General features: G+C 56.7%; 9 protein-coding genes across 9 annotated transcripts; 4 read left to right on the top strand and 5 right to left on the bottom strand.

The window, feature by feature from the left end:
• Positions 1-163: 163 nt before the first annotated feature.
• On the top strand, positions 164-1,812 carry CDEST_04917 (Putative chlI/MoxR, AAA lid domain-containing protein). Its single transcript, XM_062921076.1, has 3 exons — positions 164-530; positions 583-1,182; positions 1,241-1,812. The coding sequence occupies exons 1-3, from the start codon at positions 384-386 to the stop codon at positions 1,613-1,615; spliced, it is 1,122 nt and encodes a 373-aa protein (XP_062777127.1). The 5' UTR covers positions 164-383; the 3' UTR covers positions 1,616-1,812.
• An 81-nt stretch (positions 1,813-1,893) lies between these two features.
• Positions 1,894-3,832, bottom strand: CDEST_04916 (Putative nucleoside phosphatase GDA1/CD39). The gene is made up of 3 exons (XM_062921075.1): positions 3,412-3,832; positions 2,010-3,363; positions 1,894-1,958 (listed from the first exon to the last, which is right to left on the bottom strand). The coding sequence occupies exons 1-3, from the start codon at positions 3,638-3,640 to the stop codon at positions 1,901-1,903; spliced, it is 1,641 nt and encodes a 546-aa protein (XP_062777126.1). The 5' UTR covers positions 3,641-3,832; the 3' UTR covers positions 1,894-1,900.
• A 443-nt stretch (positions 3,833-4,275) lies between these two features.
• CDEST_04915 (Putative PPPDE peptidase domain, armadillo-like helical, PUL domain, Thioredoxin) lies at positions 4,276-6,383 on the top strand. The gene is made up of 2 exons (XM_062921074.1): positions 4,276-4,758; positions 4,811-6,383. The coding sequence occupies exons 1-2, from the start codon at positions 4,486-4,488 to the stop codon at positions 6,278-6,280; spliced, it is 1,743 nt and encodes a 580-aa protein (XP_062777125.1). The 5' UTR covers positions 4,276-4,485; the 3' UTR covers positions 6,281-6,383.
• Positions 6,384-6,741: 358 nt separating this feature from the next.
• On the top strand, positions 6,742-8,857 carry CDEST_04914 (Putative kinesin-like protein; the record flags this gene model as incomplete). The annotated part of the gene is made up of 2 exons (XM_062921073.1): positions 6,742-6,970; positions 7,020-8,857. 2 exons carry the CDS (start codon positions 6,742-6,744, stop codon positions 8,648-8,650), a joined length of 1,860 nt encoding a protein of 619 aa, XP_062777124.1. The 3' UTR covers positions 8,651-8,857.
• Positions 8,858-11,051: 2,194 nt separating this feature from the next.
• CDEST_04913 (Putative translation Initiation factor eIF- 4e) lies at positions 11,052-13,318 on the top strand. Its single transcript, XM_062921072.1, has 3 exons — positions 11,052-12,090; positions 12,220-12,527; positions 12,584-13,318. Exons 1-3 carry the CDS (start codon positions 11,912-11,914, stop codon positions 12,862-12,864), a joined length of 768 nt encoding a protein of 255 aa, XP_062777123.1. The 5' UTR covers positions 11,052-11,911; the 3' UTR covers positions 12,865-13,318.
• A 1-nt stretch (position 13,319) lies between these two features.
• Positions 13,320-14,508, bottom strand: CDEST_04912 (Putative EF-hand domain pair protein). Its single transcript, XM_062921071.1, has 2 exons — positions 14,321-14,508; positions 13,320-14,219 (listed from the first exon to the last, which is right to left on the bottom strand). The coding sequence occupies exons 1-2, from the start codon at positions 14,321-14,323 to the stop codon at positions 13,608-13,610; spliced, it is 615 nt and encodes a 204-aa protein (XP_062777122.1). The 5' UTR covers positions 14,324-14,508; the 3' UTR covers positions 13,320-13,607.
• Positions 14,509-14,683: 175 nt separating this feature from the next.
• CDEST_04911 (Putative metallo-beta-lactamase, hydroxyacylglutathione hydrolase) lies at positions 14,684-17,268 on the bottom strand. Its single transcript, XM_062921070.1, has 11 exons — positions 17,153-17,268; positions 17,021-17,063; positions 16,834-16,921; positions 16,680-16,751; positions 16,562-16,595; positions 16,290-16,503; positions 16,114-16,205; positions 15,893-16,027; positions 15,789-15,815; positions 15,620-15,717; positions 14,684-15,496 (listed from the first exon to the last, which is right to left on the bottom strand). Exons 1-10 carry the CDS (start codon positions 17,213-17,215, stop codon positions 15,631-15,633), a joined length of 855 nt encoding a protein of 284 aa, XP_062777121.1. The 5' UTR covers positions 17,216-17,268; the 3' UTR covers positions 14,684-15,496; positions 15,620-15,630.
• A 171-nt stretch (positions 17,269-17,439) lies between these two features.
• Positions 17,440-20,528, bottom strand: CDEST_04910 (uncharacterized protein). Its single transcript, XM_062921069.1, has 2 exons — positions 19,237-20,528; positions 17,440-18,310 (listed from the first exon to the last, which is right to left on the bottom strand). Exons 1-2 carry the CDS (start codon positions 19,719-19,721, stop codon positions 17,596-17,598), a joined length of 1,200 nt encoding a protein of 399 aa, XP_062777120.1. The 5' UTR covers positions 19,722-20,528; the 3' UTR covers positions 17,440-17,595.
• Positions 20,529-22,701: 2,173 nt separating this feature from the next.
• On the bottom strand, positions 22,702-24,388 carry CDEST_04909 (uncharacterized protein). Its single transcript, XM_062921068.1, has one exon. It carries the CDS (start codon positions 24,199-24,201, stop codon positions 23,149-23,151), a length of 1,053 nt encoding a protein of 350 aa, XP_062777119.1. The 5' UTR covers positions 24,202-24,388; the 3' UTR covers positions 22,702-23,148.
• Between the last annotated feature and the right edge of the window lie 1,413 nt (positions 24,389-25,801).

Here is a 25,801-nt window from a genome sequence, read left to right as displayed (position 1 = left end):
ACGAGCTGCTTCCTGCGCTGGGTCTAACCAGTAAAAGGTTCCGGGCGTCTTTCGTCAGGTGCGTTCCACTGTTGCAAAAACTAGCTGACGTAACACATGTCAGTTACTTTAAATTGGAGTTCCCCAGGGGACGCTGGCTTGGTTGTTGGAGCGCGCTGGAGTGCCTGAACGTTGCTGTACCAGATTCCCTACACGGTACATCTCATCTCAACGACACTCCAGGCGGCTAGCAAAGCAGCACACTCAGCCCAAAGAGACCGTGACCTACACCACCGCCCCCCGGTCTTTTGCATCACATGTATGCTGCTGTGGACGAACACACCGCACGACTACATCCGTAGCCCAATATGCGCTGATAGAATTCTCGATACGCGTCTCACCCGATGGCGGATGAAGCAGATCTTTTGACCAAGGTCCACAGCCTGAGCGACCTTGAGCTCGCCGCCCTGTTGTGCTTGGTCAACCGAGAACACTGCATCGTCAGCACTCCGCCCGTTGCCCTCAACGAACTCATCGAGGAGCTCCAACTTGTGCGTACTCCCTTGTGTCCCCATCTTGCCCCCCAGGTATTGACATATCCAGATCGCAACCAAGACGTTTGGTCTGAGTTGTGCCGTCGTGGACTGCACTCCGCAAACCACCCTAGAGGACTTCGCATCCTCAATCCTTACAGCCCCATCACCCACAGCAACGAGATCAGGCTCGCCCCTCCGCACCCGCAATGAAGCTTCCTACTTCTTTTCCCGTTCGGGTATCTCCCCTTTGACCTCCGTCACCGCCTCCAGCCCGACTGGCCCCGGCGGTGCGGTTAGTTCCTCCATCGCCAACGTTGTCCTGGCGCGGAACCTCAATCATGCCCCCAAGGCCGTGCAGATACAGGTCCTCGAGCTGCTCCGTACCCGCCGCATCTTCACCCGTACCTCCGTCCAGACTGCCCCTAAGCACTTCCTCTTCGTAGCTGCTCTGGCCGCCGAGAGCGGGGGTAAGGCCCATGTCACGCTCCATCTGAACGACTACTTCTTTATCGCCCACTGGCACGACCCTGACGATGGCTTTGCCAACTTGGATGAGGCGTATGAGGCCACCGATGGTGCCGAGACCGCCAGTACCGAAAGTGTGGTTAAGAAGAGCATCAACGGGGACATGCTGGCCGTCAGGGAGGATCCAGTTCTGAGCGAAAGTGTAAGTAGACTAACGTATCCATCCGTCCACCAAAGATGTGCGGGCTAATTATCGGTAGGACATCGCCGCACTCGCAAAGCTCAGCCGAGAGGTGAGCATCAATGTAGACGTGCTGCGCTACCAGATGAACATCGTAACGTACATGAGGATGCACCGCGCAGTCGCTGGCGGCATTGAACCAGTCGCAACAAAGCACCTCGACCAGTTGCTGAAGTGTCTCGCTCCGTTGCACCGTCTAGACTACGTCACGCCTGCGCTCGTTCACTTGGCTATTAGGAAGGTCTACCTGCATCGAATCCGGATTGTGCACCCCCGCCAGGAGAGGAGCATGCAGTGGGGCAGTCAGCTGGAAGCCATCGAGTCCATACTCGAAGGCATCGGCGCCGAGGATGTTATTGAAGACGTGATAGGTATGGTGGCAGCGCCACTTTGAACACAAATTCGAGTAGTGTACATGGAGCATGTTTTATTTTGCGTCGCCAGGCTCAACCAGCCGGCAATTCTCGACTTCCATGGATACCGTACAAGACATGAAACGCCCGTCTTTTGTGGCCTGTGTATTGATGCATGTTTCCGCATCCACCACGTGTAACCTTCGTTAGACTTCAATACAACAACTCGTAATCGAACATTCCTAGTTCTGTCGTGGAATTAAAAATCTATAAAACTACAGGCCAGCCAACGCCAAGGAGGCTCTCACAACTTTGTTGCAAGATGGCTAGTTGACCTGGTCGATCCTGCATTTCCAGCCGGAGTTGGGAGAGAGAAGAGGCAAACTATGTCAACGTTAGCGTCGATCGTCAAACACGACCGAAGTGTCGGCTTACCTAGCACCGAGGCACCAGCCCAGCTCATTGCCCTTGATCTTCTTGGCAATCTTGACCTCGCGATCGATGGGCATCTCGTATCCGGTGTGGAGGAGGGCCATCATGAAGTTGAGGTCGAGGCAGTGCTCCGGGCGGCCCTGGAGCTCCTTGAGCGCGCCAGGAATACTAGCGAACAAATCCCACGAGTTCTCGCCACCACAGACGGAGTTGGCAAGGTCGTGCATCTCGCGAAGGGTGAAGGAGTCGGGCATGCCGAGGGGTTTGGTACGGTCGTAGAAGTAGGAGAAGATGTAGACATCCTCACGGCTAAAGGTCTTGGCCAGCGAGGGCTGATGGATACCGTTGAAGGAGCATGGAGCGAGCTTGCAGCCCTCGTCCTTCTTCAAAATCTTCTCGGCGAGGTTGCGGCACTGAGCAGGGGCAGCCTGAGAGGGGCCAGTCATGTTGAAGGTCACCGTCTTGCCGAGAGGGTGGTTGTCATCCAGCTCGACCTCGACCTCCCTGACCATGCCGGGGGCGATGCAAGGGTGGACAATGGGCTGCTTGACCCAACCGTCGTCGGGCTTCTTGCTCTCGTAGATCTCCTGGACCAAGGTCTTATGAACAGCCTTGCGGGCGCTCATCAAGCCATATCCGAGATGGGAGTGCTGGTAGAGCTCAAACTTTTGTCCGCCGAAAGCAAGGTCGTACTTGTGGTCACCCTCCGCGAGCTTCTCTGGCATGCCTCCGTCCGCAGCCCCCTTAAAGGTGGGCTCGAAGACAATCTGGGTCGACCCACCGCCGAGGTCGAAAACGGCGGCAGTGGGACTCTTGTCGGGACCGCCAATCTTGCCGAGGAGGTAGTTGGTCGTGATCCAGGCATAAACACCCTCGTCGGCACCGTCCATGATTGCAACTCCATTCTGCTCCTTGGCGACGACGGGGAAGGGGTACTTGGTCTCGAGACGGTTGCGGACGGCCGCAAGAATCTTGTCGGCATTCTCGGTTCCGACCATGCGAAGTCCGGCCGTTGCTTTCACCGCGACGGGGCTGCAGGACTTGAGCTTATCAGGGACGTTCTGCATGGCGACATCCATCAAGACGTCGAGAGTCGCAGCGGCAGCCTCGGGGTCGTCCTTGTACTTGCTCAGACCGCCGACCGACTTCTCAGTCATCTTGAACTCTTCGTGCTCGAGTTCGGGAGTGGAGCCGCAGTTGTTGAACTTGTAGACATGGATCCGGGAGCCCGTGCTGCCGGCGTCGATCATCAAAACGTACTGGACGATAGGCTTCGACTTGGAGCTGGACTGGGTGCACTTTTCGGTGCCGTAGGAGGCATCCGTGGGGACTTGGCCGCCAGCGCCGCCCCTGGAGACTGTCCATCGTTAGTATCCTCGCCGACAGTGTTAAAGTAGTCGCATACCTCCACCGTCGTAGACGTTGACGCCTCTGGGGGACAGATACCAGAAGAGGAAGACGACGAAGAAGGCGATGGCGCCTGTCCTCATCCACCTCGTCTTCTGGGCTTGAGACATCTTTCTCAGCGCTGCGAACAGACCAGTATTCTGTTGAGCAGGTGCGAATCGACCGGGTTTCTCGTGTGGATCTCGGGCGGATTGCTTCGTCGGCAGCGACACAGAAGTTCTTCGCATTGGTCGCGTGTCGTTGGGGGTGTTTAGGGAAATGCAAGGTGACGCATTCGAGATACGCCGCCGTCAAGAGGTAGGAACAAAGGAGTGGAATTTGGACCGAGAGCCGATGACAAAAATTGCAGCGGCAGCAAGGCGACTCGAGAATCAAAAGGGGTGTGGATGGCCGAGAAACAAAAGGAGCGGACGGAACGGTGCCACAACACCAGAGAAAACCGCGAAATTCGTATCTGTAAGGAGGTGCCAAAGGGGGGCTAGAGAGACAAGGTGCAGTGGCCTTGAAGGAGTTCGATGGCAATTGCAGATTTTCTCTTTGCTGAGAGGTCACTATTGTTCAGAGACCCCTGCTGAAGCTGACAGTTTGCTAATCTTGGGTGTGGCAGCGGGGGCGACGCAAGCCCGCTAGATTGCAGGAACATAGGTAGACAGCGCTTCAAGCGCGCCACCTTACAATGGCTCCGGATTAGGGGTGGATGCATGTCGCTTCCCCCTGCTCCGGCGCCGCCCCCCTATACGCCTTGTGCCTTGTCCAGAAGGACTGGCAATCCTCAATTATGGCTTATGTAATCACTCGTCTCGCCAAGATCAGTGGCAAGCCACGTGTGGCGCCTTCCACCGGATCCGACACCGAACTGATCCCTGGAAGCTTCTCGGCCATGGTCAATTACGACTACGTCTGGTGCCTCCGGTGTTGATAGTACATAATCGAGTTTCGAGGGCCGGAAATAACACTCTCTGAAAGATCCCAATCTCAAGAGCGTTTTCCTGCACTTGCCTCACGCTTTATTTCAACTTTGCGCTCCAACTATCCGAAAGGCAAGTTGCAGTCCTACTACTCTTGAACCAACATGGACGTGCATCTCTTGGTGTACGATTTGTCCCGGGGCTTAGCCAGGCAAATGTCACAAAGTATGCTCGGATTCCATCTCGACGCAATCTACCACACATCGATCCAACTCAACGGCCGCGAATATGTTTACGACGGCGGCATCGTGGCTATCACTCCGGGGTCGTCTCACCTGGGACAGCCCATGGAGCGGGTCTTCCTCGGCAAGACAGAATTGCCTATGGTTGTGATTGAAGAATTCCTGGAATCACTCAGGCCAATATTTACAGTTGAGGTGAGCATATCCCATAAGTTCATGGCGGACCGGACGACTGACCAGCCCTCAGGCCTACGACTTGTGGAAACACAATTGCAACAATTTCTCAGATTCGCTTGCCCAATTCCTGCTTGGGAAGGGCATTCCGGAACACATTATTAAGATGCCTGACGCTGTGCTTAGTTCCCCAATGGGGAGAATGCTTATGCCTCAACTGAACCAAACGATCAACTCCAGCAGACAAAACGGCTCAATCCTTGGAATTCAAAACAACCGTTCCGCCAACGACTATAGCTCGTCACAGCAGCCCACTACACAACAGGCGAAGGTCAGACTTGTTCACAGCTCTCAAGAGCTAGACGATGTACTCGAGGCTGCAAATAATTCCTGCGCTATCGTCCTCTTCACCTCCGCAACCTGCCCGCCGTGCAGAGTAATCTCGCCTGTGTTTGACGAACTGTCCGCAGAAGGGGGCGATAAAGCTGCTTTCATCAAGGTCGACGTTTCTCAGCTCATACCGCTTCCCGGGAAGAACTACCCCCGGGCAACCCCTACTTTCATCACGTATTTGCACGGAGAGAAGGAGAAGGAGTGGGCAGGTGCTGATCCCGCTGCTCTTCGAGGCAATGTCCAGCTCTTGCTGCAGATGGCCTGGCCGCGACACCCTCATGAGTTTCTCAACCTACCAAGCTTCTCCAACTCTGATGCGAAGCCAGTGCTGTTCTCCAAGGTACCACCGCTGGTCAAGCTGCTGGGCAAGATGGGTTCAACGGCAAATGAGCCAGCCGTCCAGGGGATCAAGCTTTTTGTCGAGGCCCGAGGCACGCAGGGCGCAGCAGCCGCCATTCTTCCAAACATGAGCGAAGTCTCGACATTTGTGCAAAATTCGATCCAATGCCTCCCCGTCGAGGTGCTATTCACCGTCGTCGACCTCTTCCGATGCGGGCTCGTGGACGCCAGGTTCAGCGGATACTTCGCCGAGGAGCGGGGGCACAAGACTGTCTTGGCTATTCTCAATTTTGTCAACTCTCACAGCGAGTGTCCCTACGCCTTGCGGTTAGTAACGCTGCAGATGGCATGCAATTTCTTCTCGACGCCACTATTCCCGGAAGAGATTCTGCGGAACGAGGCCTTGCGGGCTCCGATCATCCAGTTGATATCGTCAAGTTTTCTTGATGACAGTCACAACAATGTCCGCGTGTCTGCCTCCTCGCTTATGTTCAACCTGGCGTTGTTTAGCAACAAAGCAAGACGAGAGAAGTCGGCGAACGTGCTGCCAGAGGGCGATATGGTCGAGCTGGTTGCGTCGGTGTTGGAGGCCATAGGACAGGAGGAGTCCTCTCCGGAGGCCCTGCAGGGAATGCTTCTCGCATTAGGCAACTTGGTGTACTGCACACCAGTTGATGGTGAGGTGTCAGACCTGATGAGGGCAATGGATGCAGAAGATACGATTTTGGGGAAGAAGAAGCAGTTCCCAAATGAGAAGATGATAGCAGAGGTGGGATTTGAACTTATGGGAAAGGGACTTAGACGACCTTGAACGAGTGTAGACGGTGTCGGAGGGCGCGGCGTTGGGCGTTGGCACCGTCGAAGAGGTGTTATTTAGTAGACTATTTTTGTTTGAAAGACAATTTGATTACTGCACAATCTCGTCCGGTGTCTTCGCGGTCAAGCCTATCTTCCCCTCGCCTGGCACATCCCCTTTTCCGTTCGATTAAGCAGTACCTTTTCCTTAATCTGTCGCATTAGCAAAGAACTTTGCTCCCTTCCTTTTGCCCAATTCTCTTGTTACTGTCTCGACGACGACTAACCGGGGCAAATCGACTTACCTTCTCTCGGTAGGCACATTGAAAATACGTACCGGCACCCCTGTACCCAAGGCGTCCAGAATACGAATCATCGCACAGGAAGGTGTGGCGTCACTGCCCCGGCAACTCAGCCCCACCAGCTTTTCTCCCAATCGGGCAATCAAGTAAACAAGCCCGACCGCCTCAAGTTGGGATGTGGGCTTCACAACGACAACGATACTGCGCAATTATCGACGAACTGAAGCTGAGCTTGCGCGGACTATCTCTTGTCGATCGACTGCTGCCGCCAGTTGTTAATGAGATGCCGTCTCTATACTCGTCTGCCTCAACCCCGTCGCTGCGGTCGCACGATGGACCGGTCAAGATGGACGGGGGAGGCAATGTCCGAGTCGTCGTCCGGGTTCGGGCGTTTCTGCCCAGAGGTACGTGATGCATCAACTCGCGCTAGACGAAGCTGACAGAATCATCCAGAGGTTGAACGCGGTGCCGAGTGCCTGGTAGAGATGGACCCCATCACCCAGCAGACGACATTGCTTGTGCCCAACGACGACGACCCTGCGAATGCGAAGGCGAAGACCAGAAAGATCATCGAGGAGAAGTCGTTCACATTCGACAATTCGTTCTGGAGTCACGACATCAATGACAAGTACTACGCGCACCAGGAAGAGGTCTACAACAGCCTGGGCGAGGAGTTTCTCGATCACAACTTCGAAGGCTACCACACATGCATCTTTGCCTACGGCCAGACAGGTTCCGGCAAGAGTTACACGATGATGGGCACGCCCGACCAGCCAGGCTTGATACCTCGAACGTGCGAGGATCTCTTCGAGCGTATTGAGGCTGCGCAGAACGAGACGCCCAACATCTCCTATAACGTCAGAGTCTCCTACTTTGAGGTGTACAATGAGCACGTCCGCGACCTGCTGGTCCCGGTTGTGCCCCACCAGCCACCTTACTATCTCAAGATCAGAGAGTCGCCTACGGAGGGGCCGTACGTGAAGGATCTGACCGAGGTGCCGGTCCGAAATCTGAACGAGATACTACGGTACATGACCATGGGAGACAGGTCGAGAACCGTGGCCAGCACCCGGATGAACGACACAAGTAGCCGCAGCCACGCGGTCTTCACCATCATGCTCAAGCAGATCCATCACGATATGGAGACGGACGAGACGACGGAGCGCAGCTCGCGCATTCGACTGGTCGATCTAGCGGGCAGCGAGCGTGCCAAGGCAACCGAAGCAACGGGCCAGCGACTTCGCGAGGGTAGCAACATCAACAAGTCGCTGACGACGCTCGGTCGAGTGATAGGAGCGCTCGCCGATGCGAAGCCGGGCTCGAGGAAACGTAGCAAGGACGTTGTCCCGTACCGAGACTCGATCCTCACGTGGCTGCTGAAGGACTCGCTGGGCGGCAACAGCAAGACGGCCATGATCGCCTGCATCGCGCCGTCGGACTACGAAGAAACCTTGTCGACGCTTCGCTACGCAGACCAGGCCAAGCGGATCCGCACGCGTGCCATCGTCAACCAGGACCAGATCTCGTCGGCGGAACGCGACGCCCAGATCGTGGCCATGGCGGAGGAAATCCGCGTGCTCCAGTTGTCGGTGTCGGAGTCGCGGCGGCGGGAGAAGGACACCAAGGAGCAGGAAGAGAAGCTGGAGGAATACCAGAACCACGTCGCGACGATGCAGCGCATGATGGAGGAGCGCAGTCTCGTGGCGGAGGGCAAGATCCGCAGCCTGCAGACGGAGAACGAAGCGCTGCGACTGCACCTCAAGCTTGCGCTCGAGAGCCTCAAGAACCCAATCCCAGCCGTCACGATCAAGTCGCCGCAGCCGGAGGGAGCAGAAGGCGAGACTCAAGGGGACAGATCGGCGGCGTCAGGGGACAAGGACGACGCTGACGATGGCGAGTCATTGTACGACGACTCAGACGACACGGCTTACGACTCGGACGTCATGGAGGACAGTGCCGATGACATGCAGGAATACATGCGCAGCCTGCTGAGCGATCTGGGCATGTTCCGCCGGAAGATTGGAGATGACAAGGAGCGCTGGGTCGGGGAGAATGCGGCCTTGGCGGGTAAGGTGGGTGTCTAGAAGCGGGAGTGACAAATGACGGATTCGACTATCGATAGTTGTATGAAGCGTTAAGATCATGACGGTAAGCAGCATGGTGTTTTGGGAGTCTAGACTTAAGGGGTAGGGCAGTTTGGGATGGAAAATACATCATAGTTTTGAACACCAACATACGTACGTCCCTATTGCATGCAGACCTCGGGTCTCAGGCCAGAAACGGCAAAGAATGAGCAGCATTGACAAATAGAAACAGCTTCCGGGACCGTGTGAGGGTTTCGGCATTTTTATCACGATGTGGCCTTGTAGAATGCGGCTCGCCTGGTCAGATTACGTGGGGAGCGGGAGGGGTATTCCTCTTGTCTGGCCGGTTTTACTCACCTGCGGCATCTTAAAGTAGCCTCCACGTAAGTGAGGCCGGGTAGGTCGAAGTAGGGATGCCGTTGCCAGGGTTGAACGGAATGATCTGAGAGCCAGGGATGAAGCAGCCGGCGAACTTGTGTGAGTACAGAGTACAGTGTTAGGTAACATGGGTCCGGTTCTGACAAGTCTCTTTCGGCAACGGCAGCGTTTGCGGTTCACTCAGCGCGAAAAAAAAGGTGGCATTTGCATTGGAGCCCAGCGTCCTGGCTGACTGGCCGGCTGTATGTGCCATCACGGGAGGTAGCCCTATCGCCACCATCGGGAAGGGAATGGGCGCGGGAGGCCTTGCCCGTGGAGGGCCTGGTTTGAAGTGGTGTTTGACATTGGATGGATAGACGCTCCGCAGCGCAGAGGTTGTGTTTAAAAACGATTGGGTTCGGCCGTTCAGATGAGGGGCTTGTGGTCCGTGAGACTGGGTATCAAATGACGAGAGACGACCGGGTTTGTCGAGCTACGGGAGAGAAGGAGGTTTGCGTGCGACATGCGAGGGCGTGTCACCCACCATGCGTGGCCAAGACAGAAAAGGTCAGAAAAGATGGGCGACGTTGGACCAAGAACCCCGGGACTACGAACGGGCCGAGGAGGAACATTGTCGCGGGAGAGTTCCTGTACATCATGCCTCCGCGGACCATATTCCCGATTATCTGGTCTCTGAGATGCATCTTAATTTTTTCCTTCTGGGGGGGGGGGGGGGGGGGTCGGATCGTCTGTATGAGATACTGTCGGACGCAGGTTGCTTTCTCCTTGGCTTCCTCTTCGCTCAGTGTATTTTCCTGCTGGGTTATCGATTGGCCCGGAGCGAGTGCGAACGAATCTGGACGAATGCGTTGCTGTCTAGGGATTACGCTGTATTCCCAGGTTCACTCGGACATCTTTTGCGTGATGCGTTCCCTCTCACATCCTCGCCGGCTCAGAGACTCCGGGTTAGCGGCTGTAACGGTGCCCAGAGAGCGCCGGGGATCAGGAACAACAGGCGGTGCATAAAACGAGGCGTTCTTCGCATATAGTCATCGTTCTCCAAATCATACTCAAATCAAACCATGACTGGTGGGTGGTTCGGAAGTACGGCACTGCCAAATGCGGAACCCGCAACGGGCGAGGCCATATCGTGTGTAAGGTAGGTATTTCCATTTCCACGGCGGCACGAGTGGTTCCTGGTTTTAATGTGCAGCAACAGACAAAAATCACAAGCAAGCCTTTTCGAACGTGAACCCGAACATCCGGTCTTTGCTCCTCCCGCTCATCCTCGTCGGCTGCGCCCTATCACCGGCTGCAACGGCCGTCTTCAATGTTTCAGGCCGGTAAGATGTTCCCACCAAGGTTCCCGAGGTGTCAGTCGTCGTCCCTGCCGCCTAGACAGGTGCCTAGCCAGCCATGTAGCGCCTCCCAATCAACCGGTTTTCAACGTCGGTTCCAGCGTCTTCGGGGCACCACCGTCTCTCGAGTCGGGATGGTCGGGGGGGCCGTGAGAGCAGATGGAAAACACCTCCCACGGGCCCTGCTGTAAGTTTGCCTCGAGTCTTTGCACTGGCAGGCATCATTGCCGCGAGATGCAGCTATCACGCTACCTACCTTCCTGTACCTACCCAGGCAGTGAGTGTACTATTTATTCTCCAGGTTCCACGGAGGTAAGGCAATATGAGCAAGGGTCCCTGCCCTGTTATGCTTTAGAACCCCCCCGATCAGAGGGGTGGCTCTGACTGAAATTCAGGCGCTCCTTGTCCAATCTACTGGCAAACCATCCCCTTTGATGCAGTGTGTTGTAGTACACGGCGGTCCCTGCAACACATCTGGCCTCTGAACCGCCGAGTGTCGTCTTGTCTTGCCCCCCTTGCGATGGCGGCGCATGTGCCTTGCCTTATCTACCCTGAAGCACAACAGGAGTCCTTCAGAGTCAATATAGGATGAGACGGACGGTTCCTTGTTATATCCTTGCCCCACGCCGCCAATCCGTGACATTCCCCTTTTCTCCTCTTCCTCCCTGCCGCCTCTCCCTCGGTCGCCGTCTTCGCCCACCGCTCACCCTTTGTCACCAACTCATTGGATATCGAGTCATTCAGAGTTGCAAGGAGCCTCCGCCGCAGTACCAGTAGCACCTTTCTCAACCCCGGTTCGTCTTGACAGCTACCTATTCGTACGGTAGCTAGCCGCCTTGGTCCCACAGCTCCTTCGCCGGGGGAAGATCGACATTCGAGGGGCACCAACCGTCAGGGAGTGCTCTGTATTGCGTAGAATACCTCCCGGTATTGTTGCAGCACCTCGAGGCTCAAGGGCATCTGTTCCTGACAATCCAATCTCCCCCGCCATCTTTCGCCATCCTTTCTCTCAACCTGGGCGCCGCCGCTCAATCATAAAAGACTCCACCAAACGGCCCTTTCATTGGCGAGTCCCAAACAGCCCCAAGCCACGCCGTCGCTCTTGTCGCTCCAGTTCCCTTCCTAGGGCCCACGTCTTCCCGCCGGGACCAACATCCGCTTGCTGCCATTATCCACAGAAGAGACAAACCCAGCCGGCGAGCAACAACGGTCAAGAGCCACACCCCAGCCTCTAACACTTAAGGTGTTCCGTACCGCCAGCGGCCCAGCCAGATAGCCCACTTCTGCCCCTCGTTGCTACATTAGGCACCGCCGTATCCCGCCGAACCACCCACCGACCGGCTGCCGAGTACACTGTACAGTATAGCACATATCCCTCGGCCACGCCCACCCCGACACTGATCCACGACCAGGCGTAGTAGCAACATACGAGAGCCGCCCTCCAACAGCCAGTCCATTTGGAATCGACACTTCGTCTCGACACCTCTCCCGCCGCCCTTCTTTCGCTCCTTCCACAGCCTACCTTCCCCCCCACGACGTCCACACCATGGCTGCCAGACCCGCGCTCTTCACCCGTGGCCTCTCGGGACTCTCCCAGAGCACCACCGATCCCAACTCGCCCAGCGTCAGCTCCCCGGCCGACCAGCGTGACGATGCGAAGCGAAACTTCCTCAAGGCCATGCGCCCCCTACCGACACAGCACTACTGGAACGTCTACTTTGACAAGTAAGTCCGTCCTGTGACACTGCGCTGATGCGTCCCCCCACCTCTCGTTCTTTGCGACATCCTCCCCCTCCTACCGCAATCGTTCGAACCCCTGAAGCTGCAGCCAACTGACTTTCGACCCTTCTCCAGGCAATCGAAAGAACAGCAAAAGGCAACCGACGATGAAGAGTACAAGGTGCAGCTGGAGCAGCTCGGCTCGCAGATCGAGTCTGTCCAGGACTTTTGGAAGTACAACAACAATACCCCTGTCGACCAGATCAAGATGCGCGAGTCCATCTACCTCTTCAAGCAGGGCTTTAAGCCCATCTGGGAGGACCGTCGCAACATCAACGGCGGCGCCTGGACCTTCCGCGTGCCCAAGAACATTGGTCCCGATGTGTGGACCCGCGTGCAGCTGCTGGCCATTGGCGAGAAGCTGCAGAGTGTGCTGGACGACAGTAGGTCTGCCCCCCTCCGTACATGGTGACAAAGTTGCTAATAACCCTCTTCTCAGACGACCAGATCTGCGGCGTCGGCCTGTCGGTGCGCTTCAACTCACACCTCATCTCCATCTGGCACCGCGACGGCTCAAAGCAACAGTCCATCGACGCCATCCTCGAGTGCGTCCTTGATGAGCTCCCTGCCGAGCTACGCCCCAAAGCCGACAACTACTTTTACAAGCGCCACCAGGACCACGCCAGCTTTAAGGCCCCTCCCGAGCTCCAGGTTGTCATCGACTCGCAAAAGGCCGCCGCCGAGAAGGCGAAGGCGACAGCGGGGGGCGCGCCGGCTTAGAGCGCCGAACGCGTCCCTCCGCGTTCTGCCCCCTTTTAGGAGACTGACCTTCGCCGGGGAAGGCCAGGCTGCTGTGAGAGGGGGTGAGGGGGTTCTTTCTTTCTTTCTTCGCAGGTTTCTCTTTTTTGCACAAAAAAGGGAACCGGCCAGTCAGGACGTAACAGAGAGACAAATCCGTTTCTAGCCTTCATGTCACCCTCCACCTTCGGTAAGCGACATTATTCTGGGGATTGTGAGGAATCAAATGATATCCTACCCTATTCCTCGCGTCAGGTCACGGGCACACACAATACACAACCATTAGGGGAAAGGCCGGAGCATGCATATTTCAAAGGCGTTTTATTTTTTGGGCATGGAAATACACGCGGGGGTAATGGGGAATACCCCGCGCCCACCGACAACGGACGCATGGGGGCTGTTACTAAGATCAGATAGAATCAATATCACCAGTACCTACCACACCAATTTGACGAGCCTACAGTAAGTAGTCCTAACAGAACCCGTGTAGCCCCTCGCCACCAGGTGATGTTTCCTTTGACAAGAAACGAGACCTCCCTGCGGGGCTCCCGTGGCCCGACCCAAAGCAACATTGATGCTCCCTTCCCCATTCCTCGTGCATCCAGTCAAAGGTCAAAACGCCAGACTCCGTGGGTATAATGCCAGATCGAACCGCAAACGTATCCCCCCATTCTCCCGGTCCCTTTCCCTTCGCATCGTTATCTCGACAGAAGCGTTCGGCTTCATCACCGCCAGACCCCTGCGCGGCGCATGACCTCCTCGAACTCTTCCCTCCTCACACCCCTGCCCACCCCGGCGCCGCCGTTGGCCTCGAGAATCATGTCCCGCAGCACCTCCTCCTTGACGTCCTCCCTCAGTACGCTCGCGACCCTCTTCAGATCCGCCATTGTGATAACATCCCTCGGCCCCGCGGCAGAGGCGCCGGCGCCGGCGCCGGCCCCCGTGAAGAGCCCAAAGGCCTCGTCCACCTCCCTCTGCCTCTCGGCAGCGCCACCTCCCTGTCCCCTCTGGTGGTACTTGAGCGCGCAAACGGCGAAGAAGGGCTCGTACGCGACGAAGCCCTCGCCGTCCGGGTCGAGGATCTCAACGAACTCGGCTTGCTCCTTGCGCGACGAGGGCGGGATGCCGAGGGCCACGAGGCAGGACCGCACGTCGGCCGTCGGGATGACGCCCTCCTTGGGGTAGCCCTTCATGGGCTCGGCGAAGAGGGAGAAGGCCTCGCGGATCTCGCGCTCTTCGTGGGCCGACATGTTGTGTTCCTTGGCGAGCTTAGAGGCACGCGGGCGCGGGGTGTCGGACGACGCTGCGGCCGCGGCGGGCGGCTTCCGTTTCGCGGGCTAAGGAAGGGGGAAGCGCCTTGGTCAGTGTTGTTTTTTGAGTTGTCTCGAGGGGCATCGTCGTGACAATCGCAGGAGGCGAGGGATGATGATATGCTTACCATGGTGGACGGGATGTACGTAGCGTGACTGCTCTGTCTTTCTTTCTTTCTTTCTTTTCGGGGGGGTTGATATTGTCAAAAATTGCGACTTTTCCGGCGGCTATGCGTGTGTCCTCGCTCGTAGATACCTGTGGTGGCCGTGGTCGAGTTCTCCAGGCGGGATGCGGACGGCGTCGAGGTCGATGACGATAGATGGGGAGAGAGAGCGCGTTAATGGGACCGGAGGGACGGCGCGCGGAAGACAGTGCGCAAAGGCGCGTGCTAAAGTCGTAGACGCACGGTACCAAGCCCTGCCGATGGGGGGAACTCCCCCACTGGTATAAAAACTGTCGCAAATTCTTTCGTCTTGCTTTGTGCGACTCACGAAAACGCTGACCACAACACCACACCACGTCTTCGAGACTTCCACGGCCCTGAAACATTTTGACTACCCTGCCCGACCGCACCCGTGGCGGCGCAGGCGCGCTCAGCTTCAGCCGGATCCCAGCGAGACTGTGCCGTGCCTATTCCCATCGTCACATTGCGGCGATGTTTCGCCAGCAGCAACCCGCGGTTTCCGGCTGCCCGCAGAAGCTCCACGCTCCTCAATAAGGACATCATGGACGCTCCCGAATCCACGGGCTCGGGCCCGGACCGCCTCGCACGACGCGTCGAGAACGCATCATGGACGGGCAACCATGTCAATCAACCGCCAAGAGCATCATCCCCTTCCCAGTGGACCGGGATGTCTCGACCGACTCCTTTCGTACAAGAAACCGGGTTTTGAGAGAGAGAACCGGGGGGAGACCGAAACAATTCACAGCTTCTAAATAATGCTAGAGCTTGCCGCTTTCATCAACCCAGAGCGAGCACGTGTGGACAGTGAAGCAAGATCAAACAAATGGGGGCCTCCGCAGGACGGACGTCTCTTCCCAGGGCTACACTCTTGCCCCGTCGACTCTGGTCGTCGGGGTGCTTAGGGCCTTTTGGGAGACATCGTGACAAATGCATGTGACGCTTTCAATGATTTGATTAAGTAGTGCAGTGGACAGTTGCCGCTACCACCGCATCCGGGATGCACGAATATATCTGTACACATTCATGCTACCGACGCTTGATACCTGTTGCTCTACTGCCCACTTCCGACTCCCCAACGCCCCCGTTCCCATGTATCAAATTTTCGACTCGGAAGGCGGACTAAATCGTTAGTCCTTGATGCCATTTGATCAAGCACCGTTCAGGCAGCCATTTACAATTGTGTGTAGACAAGTGCTTGAGCAAAAGAGAGAGAGAAAGACGCAATGCTGAGGAGATGCCTACCTACCACTTACTCACTTGAAGTTGTTCTTCATCTCCCGCAGCTTGGCCATGACGGAGACGGGCTCGCTCTCCCCCGTAACCTTTTGAATCTCGGGGTCCTGTCCACGCATCAATCATCAGGCTCTTCTTGCTCCTGCATATCAGGCCTCCAGGGGAGGGCGTGACTAACCTCGACGCGCATAAAGACGTTGTGTTTCTACCAAGAACCATGTCAGTCACTCCTTTCTAGCCTCGGTCGCGCAGACACCGGACCCCGCAACGACAACGACGTACCTTCTCGTCGCCGATCGTGAACTTGCCCTGCGTCTCCTTGTTGTTCTCCGCAAAGGCCTGCAGCTTCTGGATCGCCTCGTTCTGCAGCACCGACGCGGCAAACTTGACGTTGGACTTTGTGTACTCGTGGCCGGGCTTGTGTATCATGGTCAGCGACATGGCCCTGCGTCAGGGGACTCCTCAGGGCGGAGAGGGAGAGAGAAAGAAAGACAGAGACTCACAAACACGACCGTGTCGTCGGGCAGCGAGGCCAGCGTCTTATTCAGCGCCGTGTGCATCTCATCGGCGTTGCCCTCGAAGAACTTGCCGCAGCCTAATATGCCAACCAGTTGAGCCAGTCAGTCATTCAGTTCCAGAGAAGAGAAACAACAGCAGGATAAATGGGCGATGGACCCACCGCTGATGAAGAGCGTGTCACCCGTAAACACGACCTTCTGCTCCCCGTCCTGCATGAACCAGCAGATGCTATCCTGGGTGTGGCACGGCGTGTGCAGCGCCTTGACGGCGATGCTGCCGATGTTAAACGACTCGCCGTGGCCCGGCGTCCTGGTAACGCCGTCGCAGTTCTTGCCGCCGATGACGGGCAGCTTCTCCAGGCCGAGGTCGCCTTGCTGTGTCTCTCGTCAGAGGTCATGAGGATGATGAACAGAGGCGGCGACGGCGACTTACGAGCTGCTTGTTTCCGCCTGCGTGGTCCCAATGGCTGCCAAGGTGTCAGCTGGCGTTGCTTACCCTCGTCATCGTCGTGGGTGTCGGAGCAGCAGCAAAGAACTGCCAAAGAACTTACTGGTGCGTGTTGACGATGGCCGTGAGGTTGATCTCGCCGGCCTTGATGGCCTTCTGCAGCACCGGAGTCACCCTGCGGTGGAGCCGTCAGTCCCAAAGTGCCCTGCCTCATTCAAGTCTGCGGTATTTGAAGAGAGGGGGAGGGAAATACTCACTCGGGCGGGTTGGCCGGGTCGATGATGACGGCGTCATTGGTCTTGTCATCCTTGACCAGGTAGGCGTAGTTGTTACTACTACCCACCCCTTGAGGACCACCCAAGTCAGCGATAAGAACTCTCTCACAACGGTCTATGCCAATTTTTCTCTTTTTCCTTTTGACACCGCAAAGGACCCTCTACTCACACATGGGGATCGATTGGATATGCATAGCGTTGGTTAAGGTGAGCTGCCCCTCATGTAAGCCATTCGCTCGTCCATTGGGCTTTCCCGTCCTGGATCTTGGAGGATGGCAGGCCAGATCAAGTGACAACTCACTGCGGCTAATGCTGTGGTGAATTTTGTTCTCAGCAATGGTCTCCTCGAGGCGAAGGTATTCATGAAAGGCGATTACGCGGTCGAGAGATGTCTGGATGATTCTGAGAGCTTTGGAGTTTGGCCTTTTGTGCCGTATGCAATGCAGCTGCCTCGGCAAGTCACGGTGACGTTATTACAAATCCGCGCGGCGCGGGTCGGCCCCTCCTTCCCTCCCCCTCGTGGAGGGGTACCTTCTCGACTGCTGGCGACTCACCGTCCACTTTATCGTCATAACCCCACGTGACCGCAGTTTTGACGGCGATAACTTCACTCGTGTCATTTCCAGGGAGGGACAGCATTTCAAGTGCTACATGTTTGGTGAGCCCAAATAGTCGTCTCATGCGGGGCGTACTCCGAGACCGCCCGAATTGCCTCTGCCTTTGCCTTTTCCTTTTGCTTTTGCCTCACGCGACGCCAATCGGTCGCGGCTTCCACGTGCCCTCGAACCTGGCCCATCCCGTGCCAGCAATCTCTTGAGCCTCCTCAGTTCCGGCGTCGTCGGCAGAGGTCTCGGCCGCGTCTTGCGTCTCCGCCATGAGGGCATCCCTCGCCTGTAATATCTTCCTTTCGATTTCGTCCACATCCCTGGCGTGCCCTTGTTCTATGCTCTTGACATTCTGCCGCTTTTGCAGAATCTCCTTCGACAGCCGCAGTGCAGCAAGCAGAACGATGTTGTTCGGCGGCGTCTCCATGATCTTGTCCAATGTGGCGAGCAGCCGAGCCTCGTCGAGCCCGTCAATCCACCTCTTCATATCTGCGCGCCGCGCCTCGTCTTGTTCTTCGAGGAAGGCGACGACGACCGCACGACCCGCCGCTGCCGTGGCGACGCCGACCTTCTTCTCCGAAACCTCGATCAGCTCCCATCCCTCACCCTCATTCTCGCCCACCTCCACCGCCACCTCGTCCTCGGGCCCCAAGTGCTGCCAGTAGTACTCCCATATCCAGACCAGAGCCTTACGAGCGGCGGATCGCAGTTTCGCGAGTGACGGTAGCGTCTCGTGCGTCGCCTGGTGCCGAAGCTCGACAAAGGTCGCCGGCAACCCGATGGTCTTGGCCACTGAGTACATGCTCAGCTTACGCTGCTTATCCTGGTGTCCGTCCAGGAGTCCGGTCACGAACCTAATCGAGAAGAACGTGTGAGCAATCACGGTCCATCGGCATCATTGAACAGCAAGTTGCGAGGCATCCAAGGGACAAGGCAGTAGAGGGGGAAAGCGGAGCCGGAAAGAAGAGCCCGGGCTCAGATACATGAGACGGCCCCTTTGGTTGCTGACTCCGAAGGGGGGGAGGGAAGAAAACAGAAACAGGCCTATAGATCGCCCCTACGAAGGGTAGGGCCCCGGCGGGAGGTTGCATGTAGCGAAAACATCAAATCCAAACCTCCCGATGCCACAGAGTCAAGTCAGTCAGGCCATGGGCTAAAGTGAGTGCACACTTGCGCGACGCGGACAATATGAGACAAGAGGCGATCCAAGATGGTGTTTGCTGGGAGAATAGGGGGGGTGTGTTGGTGCGGCGTGCGTATATGTGCATTGCCCGGGCGTGTGGTCCAGCAGGTCGGTCAGGTCAGATCGGGCAAATGCGCCTTTCATCAGACGGACCGCCTTGACTAGTCGGTCGGGTGTTGGGGCGGGCTTTAACATGCAGAATCCAAAAGGAGACATGGCGCCGCGAGACACAGGACGGGAAGGGAGGGGGGGCGTGGCGTGCTTATGTACGGGAGGGGGTGACAATGACAGGAAAGTCAAAAGGAGGAGATATGTAATATGTGAGAAGACACCGAAGTCCAGAAAGGAGGGTTCGAGGAAACAAGGGCGGCCAAAGAGACGATGTCCTTGGAGGATTGGATTGTTTCAAAGCCACCCAAGACCAAGGGACGGGCCAAGGTTCAAGGAGGCCGGAAAGAGGAGGGACGGAAAACGCCCAAATAGACTTTGACGGGCTTGCGACAGCCACCAGCTCCCGACTGGGTTGAGATAGAGAGACACGAAGGGCCCGGGGGGGCGAAAGACCGAAAGAGGTAGAGAGAAACAGGCCAAACGTACCGGCTAAAGGCGGCGGCGTAGGCGGCGCGGACGGCGTAGGTGCCAGCGCTGCCCTTGCTCTCCCCGTCGCTCAGAATGGCGGCCGTCAGCAGGGCCGTCGACTCGACCATGTGCGGACAGTTGCCGCGCTGCATCCACATGGACACTCTGGCGACGGCATGGTGCTGGGCGGCCAGCAGCAGAAGCAGCGGCCTGTCATTATCGACGTTGGAGGAGCTGCTGCCGCCGATGGCACTCGTAATGAGCGGTGCTCCTCCCGTTGATGTCGGTGCTGGCGCTGGTACCCCTTGTGTTTTTGTTGGTGGTGCCGTCGGCAATGCAGAAGCAGATACGGGCGCGGATGATGCTGTCGCTGATGCTGGTGGTGCTGGCAGTGCTGCAGAAGACGTAGAGTCCGCGGGGGACGGGGCAGCGGGATAGAACTGCTGGCGAACCTTGAGCAGCTCGCGGCGATCGCGCCACGGCGTCAGGATGTACTGCACCATTCTGATGTACGATGTGTGATGGGTGTGTGTGCGTGTGTGCCCGGCAAGGGTGCGAGTGCGAATATGGCAAGGCGCCCGCCCCCGTCTGCCTCTGTCTGGATACGCTTACGCCGGTTTTGCCGTCAGAATGTACGTATGGCTTTGCTTTTCCACGCCGGTCCCTCACCCATACGAGTCGTGTAGGAGGAAGGGAAAGAGAGAGAGAGAGACGGAGAAAGCTAGAGGATCTGGCCCTTGAAGGGACAGACAATTGTTTCAGACCGCTCTCAAGGCTATTCAATGCTACCGATAGCTCATCTTCTTGGCGTTGCGGGCTTTGAGTAGGGGGGCTTGATGTTCGAACTGTCTTCGCCGACCCGGTCGCAAAACTCCCAGCGTTCCACGCACGGAGGATGGGTGGGTGGGTATGGCTGTGTATGAAAAGAGAATATCCTGGAAGTGAATGGTGAGGGGAAGGGAAAAAAAGGTTGGAGACCGCAATACTCCTCACTAGGGAGGGGGGAAACGCCAACTAGTATCGCGCAGCGCGCTGTGAACTGAGATTAGCCACACACACGCACACCCAAACACACGGCGCCAACAGCCACCACCCCCAACTCACATCAGCCCCAGATACTGGGACATTCAATGCCACACGCACATAGCACGCATATACATCGTATGTACTGTACACACTCGCAACCCGTTCACCGACAGAAACACAGTTCAGGGGCACTCCATTCCACAGCGTGTTTGAACGTGTGTTCAAGGCCAGCCCGGCCAACAGACTGTGGACATCAGACGAGCCGTACGTCCATGTCATTCCCGCCCTTCGTGACCCGACCTTGGACGTCACCTCCCACCCCCTCCCAGCGCTCAACCGTGAAGTTTATCGCGATGGTCTAGGCATCAAAGTTGTCCCCGATCACTCGGTGACGCCCGCATGCTCCCTCTTCAGCTGAGATGAAATCCCCCTCTCGGGATTTCAAAAGCTAAACCAGACCAACCCAATCCAGCCGTCTGAACATTCTCTCTCGCGCGCCAAAACACACGACGGTTAGCCCGAATGCCGCATGGGCTGACGCAGTCTTCAGGCTCACGAATGAGATGGTTCGGGACCAATGACTAGCGACCAGTTGCCAATGGCCAGCTGTTGTCAACATGTCAATGCCAGCCCCCCCCCCCTCTCTGAGGTAAATCCATAACCTTTTCCCCTTCTCTCGCTTCAATACTTACGTCCATATCAACGCATCGTCATGCTATTTCCTTCAGTTTCGCATCAGCAGACATCTGGTAGTCTGGTATCCGGGCCAACAACCAAGTTGGTGTCTCTATTGATGCGGATGCCGCCGTGCTTGTCCTTAGCCGCCTTCGTGATGAAATTGTTGATATTAGATGGAACTCTTCGGAGCGAGGACGTCGCGTTCAGTCAACTGTGCCGCTGGACACTGGAGACGCCGCAGGGGACACCAACGAGCTTGGCTATGACTAGATAGCCCCTTAAAATTGCCGTACTCGGCGAGGGTCGACGTCCGCCTTTCTCCTGGGAGATGCCATTGAGATCATTCCCGGCCTTGCACTGGAGCATGATAATTGCCGCCCTGGCTGTCCTCGGGCCACATGGTCTTCTCGAGCAGGTCGCCGTCGGGGAGCGATTCCGCTCGCCCGAGGAGACGCAGATCCACCGCAGGCGGCTGAGATTGTGCTTCATCTTTGTCCCGGGGGTATCGGACGTCGCCTCGGGAGACGATAAACGCGGTGCCGTACACAGGTCTAGTGGCATCCTTCCATGCGGTGGATCTCAACAGCACCTGGAGACGTCCTCAAGGAAGGACACGATCTTGCCGCCATCGCAGTGGTTCTCCTCGATGGCGTCGACTGCGGAGGTGTGGTTAATTCTGGAAACCCGAGCCCGACATCCTCTATGACAGTGATGTGGGCGTCCTAGGCCGTTTGATCGCGCTCTACCGTGGTAGGCGATACGTAGCTGGCAGTGAGTGACCGACGTGATTATTCTAGCAAATGGCCGTCGCGTACATGACGCTCTCGGATGACTTCTGGAAGGGACCCGTTGGTCCTACAGGCCGCGAATATCAGTCGATGAAAGCGTACTGACGATAAGTAGCGTTCCAATGATGACCGGACTGCCGACACCGCTGGGGATATCCAGCGTCGGCTAGGCCAAGAAACACCGCACGCGCCGAACAATAGGCCGCTCTCCCACATCATGAATCGATGATCCGTGGGGAAACATCGGAGCATATCGGGAACCCATCCCGGGATCTTGGAATGAATTTCGGTTTCTGGTAGCGAGTGGCCTCCGAGCATCGTGCCGTGGTCGTTTCTGTGTTACAACTTTTCGGCGTGCGGTGAGTCAATCGTCAGAAATGTTGCAAGTGAAGGGGGGGGGGGGTCAGTCCAAGTGGACACATCGACCAAGGCATCGGCAAGTAACAACCCCCCGGAAGCGTTCTCCCTCAATGTCTTAATCCGTTGAGGACTCGTGACTCGACGAGCGAGTCGAAGGCTTTTCTGTCCAAAGCATTCATGGGTGCATCCACCAAGTGCGATTCCATCATCGCCGTTCACCCCTCGCTGAGTCTGGACGATTGACTGACTAAAGCGAACGTTCATATCCTTCCCCCTCTCTCGCTGTGCGGCCGCAAAGTGTGAATGCACAGTGTGGGAAACAAGAGGGGGGGGGGATGGGGAGGCTGAGTGAGACTGAAGGCCAGTGAGGTCACTGGAGAATTTTCCAGGTGCCACGGTCGGGGTGTTCCACAACTTGCCAGGGCTGGCAAGAACGGCGGGGGTGGATAGCGAAGAAAGTTATTGATTGGCTAACAGGTTGAGCCTGACAGGGGCCCATGGGCCCACATGCAGCTCATGCCATGCCTCGACAAGGGTTGCTTTCGGGAGGCTCTTTCTCGCTTATTTTTAGTGTCCGCGTTGACGATTGAACTTCGATCCAGCGCCTCCCCTCTGCTGTGCGATGTGTGCAATTACAATCGGCTGAGCCTGGCAGATACCGATGCATAAACTGGCTCATTCTTCGGTTGGGTCAGCAAATTGAAGTGTCAAATTATTTCATATCGGAGCCTAATTGCGTTTGTCATGTTTGCGCCAGACGCGGTTTTGATTGTTTTCTATCTAGGCAGCTCTTGCACCGCTTCTGTTGGGAGAAGCGCACGGACCATTTGATTTGGGTCCATGCTTTCTCTCGTCTGGGTATGTCTCTTTTCCTCTCCTTCTCTGCACCCCCCCTCTCCACCCACTGCTCCTGGACCATTGACGAGATTGAGATTATCCGCTCGCTCGGTCCAGACATAAACCCCAAAAGCTTTGGTCGTACATCTTCAAATCATACATAGTTATACAGATTTTCGTCGTGGAATCATAACAGCTTGCGCTGGTGTCGCACCACACCGAGTGGTCTTTTGTCATGTCATTAATCCGAGTCCTCGCCGTCGGCATCATCCTGTTCCGCTTCTTCTTCGTCATCGCTCTCAGGAGGCTGCCACGACTCCTCCAACTTCAGACCCTTGCCGGTAGCTTCGCGGGGACGGTACGACGCGCCCAGCAGGGAAGACATGGCGGACCGAGAAGCGTCGAGCTGGGGGTCTTGGTCGTATTTGTCTGGCGCGTCGTACAGACCCATGCCGACCAGGATCTCGCCTTCCTCTTCGGGCTCATCCAGAGGTTGATAAGGAATGTTGTCCTCGTTGGGGACAATGGGTTGGGGCTGCTGAGCCTGCGGCAGCGTCTCGGGCGTGGGAGGAGATGTGCTGGTGAAGCCGTTCAACGGGTACGAGTTCCAGTGTGTGGACGTGGAAGGTGTGAGGTCCGGTAGGGTGGTGGGCAGACCCGGAAAGGGCTCTGCGTATCCAGTGGTCTCCGATGAGACGTATGCCGGTGGTGTCTGATGGGGAGTATTCCAGCCTTCGACAGGCAGATACGCCGAGCTGTCATAGGTGCCGAACGGCAGAGAAAGAGGGGAGAATGAGGCAACCGGCGAAGTGTTGCACGAGTAAGCCGCCGGGGTTGGCGGGAATTGCTGATAGGCGTGGTAGCTGTCGGTGTCATATGATGAGGCAGTAGGCGGGAACGGATACGAAGCCATGTGCTGGGCAACAGGCATCTTTTGTTGTTGGTGTTGGAAGGTGGGAGGGTGCCAGCTGAGAGGACGGCTCGGTCGAGACTGAGAGGCATACTCGGGCATGGTGACTTGGTCCATGGGCTGTTGCCTCCGCCTTGCCAAGTTTCCATCATTCACCACAGTCTTTCTCCTCGCCGATGTTGACCTCGGGCTGCTGTTGGCACTGGTGGGCTTTGCCACGCGCATCACACCTCCGTTCCGTTGCTGTCCACTGGAGCCTCGGGATAACCTTCGTGACGCCTGAGAAGCGGCCATTTGTCTTGACAGATCATCAAAGAAGGCATCGGTGTGATAGGTGGCAGGAAAGGGTCCAGGAAGGACGCCTCCCATGAGTGCCGGCATCATCTTGTCGTGTTGTGTGTCGCGTGACGTGTTGTGGAGAAGACAAGAGGCGTTGTGTTGTTGGAAGTGATGTAGAATATGTGTATGTGTATGCGTGTTTGTGTTGTGTCTGTCTACTCTCTAGACGGAACTGGTCGAGATGCAGCGGATGGTGACGATATAAACAAGTTGGAAAGGATGGGCTCGGCTGCGGCTATGTATGGGAAAAGAGGATGTTGCTCCTAAGGGTTCCAGGTTCCAAAGGGAGGTACAGTAGGAAAAGACATGGGTGATACTAGATCGGTCTTGAAGAAGGGTACAATCAAAACCTTAGCTCCGGCCGGGGGAGCGAATGCTCACCCACGGCCACGGAGTGGGCCAAGAAAGAAAAGACAAAAAGTGATTAAGACTATGGACGGTTTGGCATGTGTGCACGAAGAGGCAGCAAGCGTGGGTTGCGCGCATGGGGTGGATGTGATGTTGATGGGAGGTATCCGCATGGTGCAGATGTCCCAGGCGTGGATGGACAGGGGCGGTACGTACTGCTTCCGTACCTTTTTTTTGTGTGCAAGTCTGTCTGGGAGTTGAAGGGGTGGGCGCGACCAGCGGGCTGCGTCATATGGATTTGGGGTAGGGATTCAGCAATGGAGCGTCGTGCAGTTCCGAGTCGAGGCGGCTGATTCTCTTGGGGCGACTGTGGGTGCCAGACATAATTGGTAGGTGTTCTACGACCAGGGGCAAGGAGGGGAGAGAAGGGGAGCACAATGCACGGAGGGAGAAGGGGGGTAGAAGGGAAAAGCATGGGACGGACTTGTCGATAGCGCGCGTGTGGGCGAAGCGGCGGTGGGTGTGGGTATGGGCGAGGATGTGGATGTAGACGGGTGAAAGCTGCTTCGCTTCGCATTGCTCTGGTCTCTCCCCCGGTACGCTACTTTGGTAGTGGGTGGAGGAGGGCCATGATGGGATTGGGATCAGGATTAGGGAGGGAGGGATGCTGGGTGGTGGAAGGAGGATGGACGGATGGAATCAATGGACGAGGTGGACCGTAGAGCGAACCGGGTTGCGCTGCCAATTCGACGCCGTACTCACGTCGTTGGTAGTGGTGCCCTCTCCTACACTGTCATAGAGGGTGCAAGTACGTACTGAGACATGCCTTGCCATACCAGAGCTGCAACCGCGCCTGTGGTGTCATGGCGGGATGCAAGGCTTGTGTCGAGATGGACGAAAGCCTAGGTAGGTACGCAACAGAGCGGTACGTACCTCTCTCATGAGCCATATGGGGCAGGGCCGATGAGACAGGCGGGCGGCGGGCGGTCAAGGAGCCAAGCGAAAGAAAAAAAAAGAACATGGATGGAATGCCTTTGGTCCAAAAGGAACCATTCGGCCCAAGCGCTCACGCCGCCAGGTCGGAGTTTGGAAATGTCACCCCTGTTTGCGTCTCGTGCGACTCTACATCGTACTCCAGCAGTTAGCAACCATGGGAGACCGAGAGAGCAAAGCGCCTCAGCACAGGGTAGAAAGACTAAAGAAGGGGTCCAAGGGGAGAACCACATCCCTCTTTGCTGCTGTGCCCGGAGGGTGAGCTTATTGCATTGAACCGTTGCTATCCCCGCCGCTGTCCGAC

Source organism: Colletotrichum destructivum, chromosome 3 (assembly GCF_034447905.1).
Source record: "Colletotrichum destructivum chromosome 3, complete sequence".
Lineage (NCBI taxonomy): Eukaryota > Fungi > Ascomycota > Sordariomycetes > Glomerellales > Glomerellaceae > Colletotrichum > Colletotrichum destructivum.
Note: the sequence above shows the minus strand (reverse complement) of the source record. Positions and strands in the feature narration are given on the sequence as shown.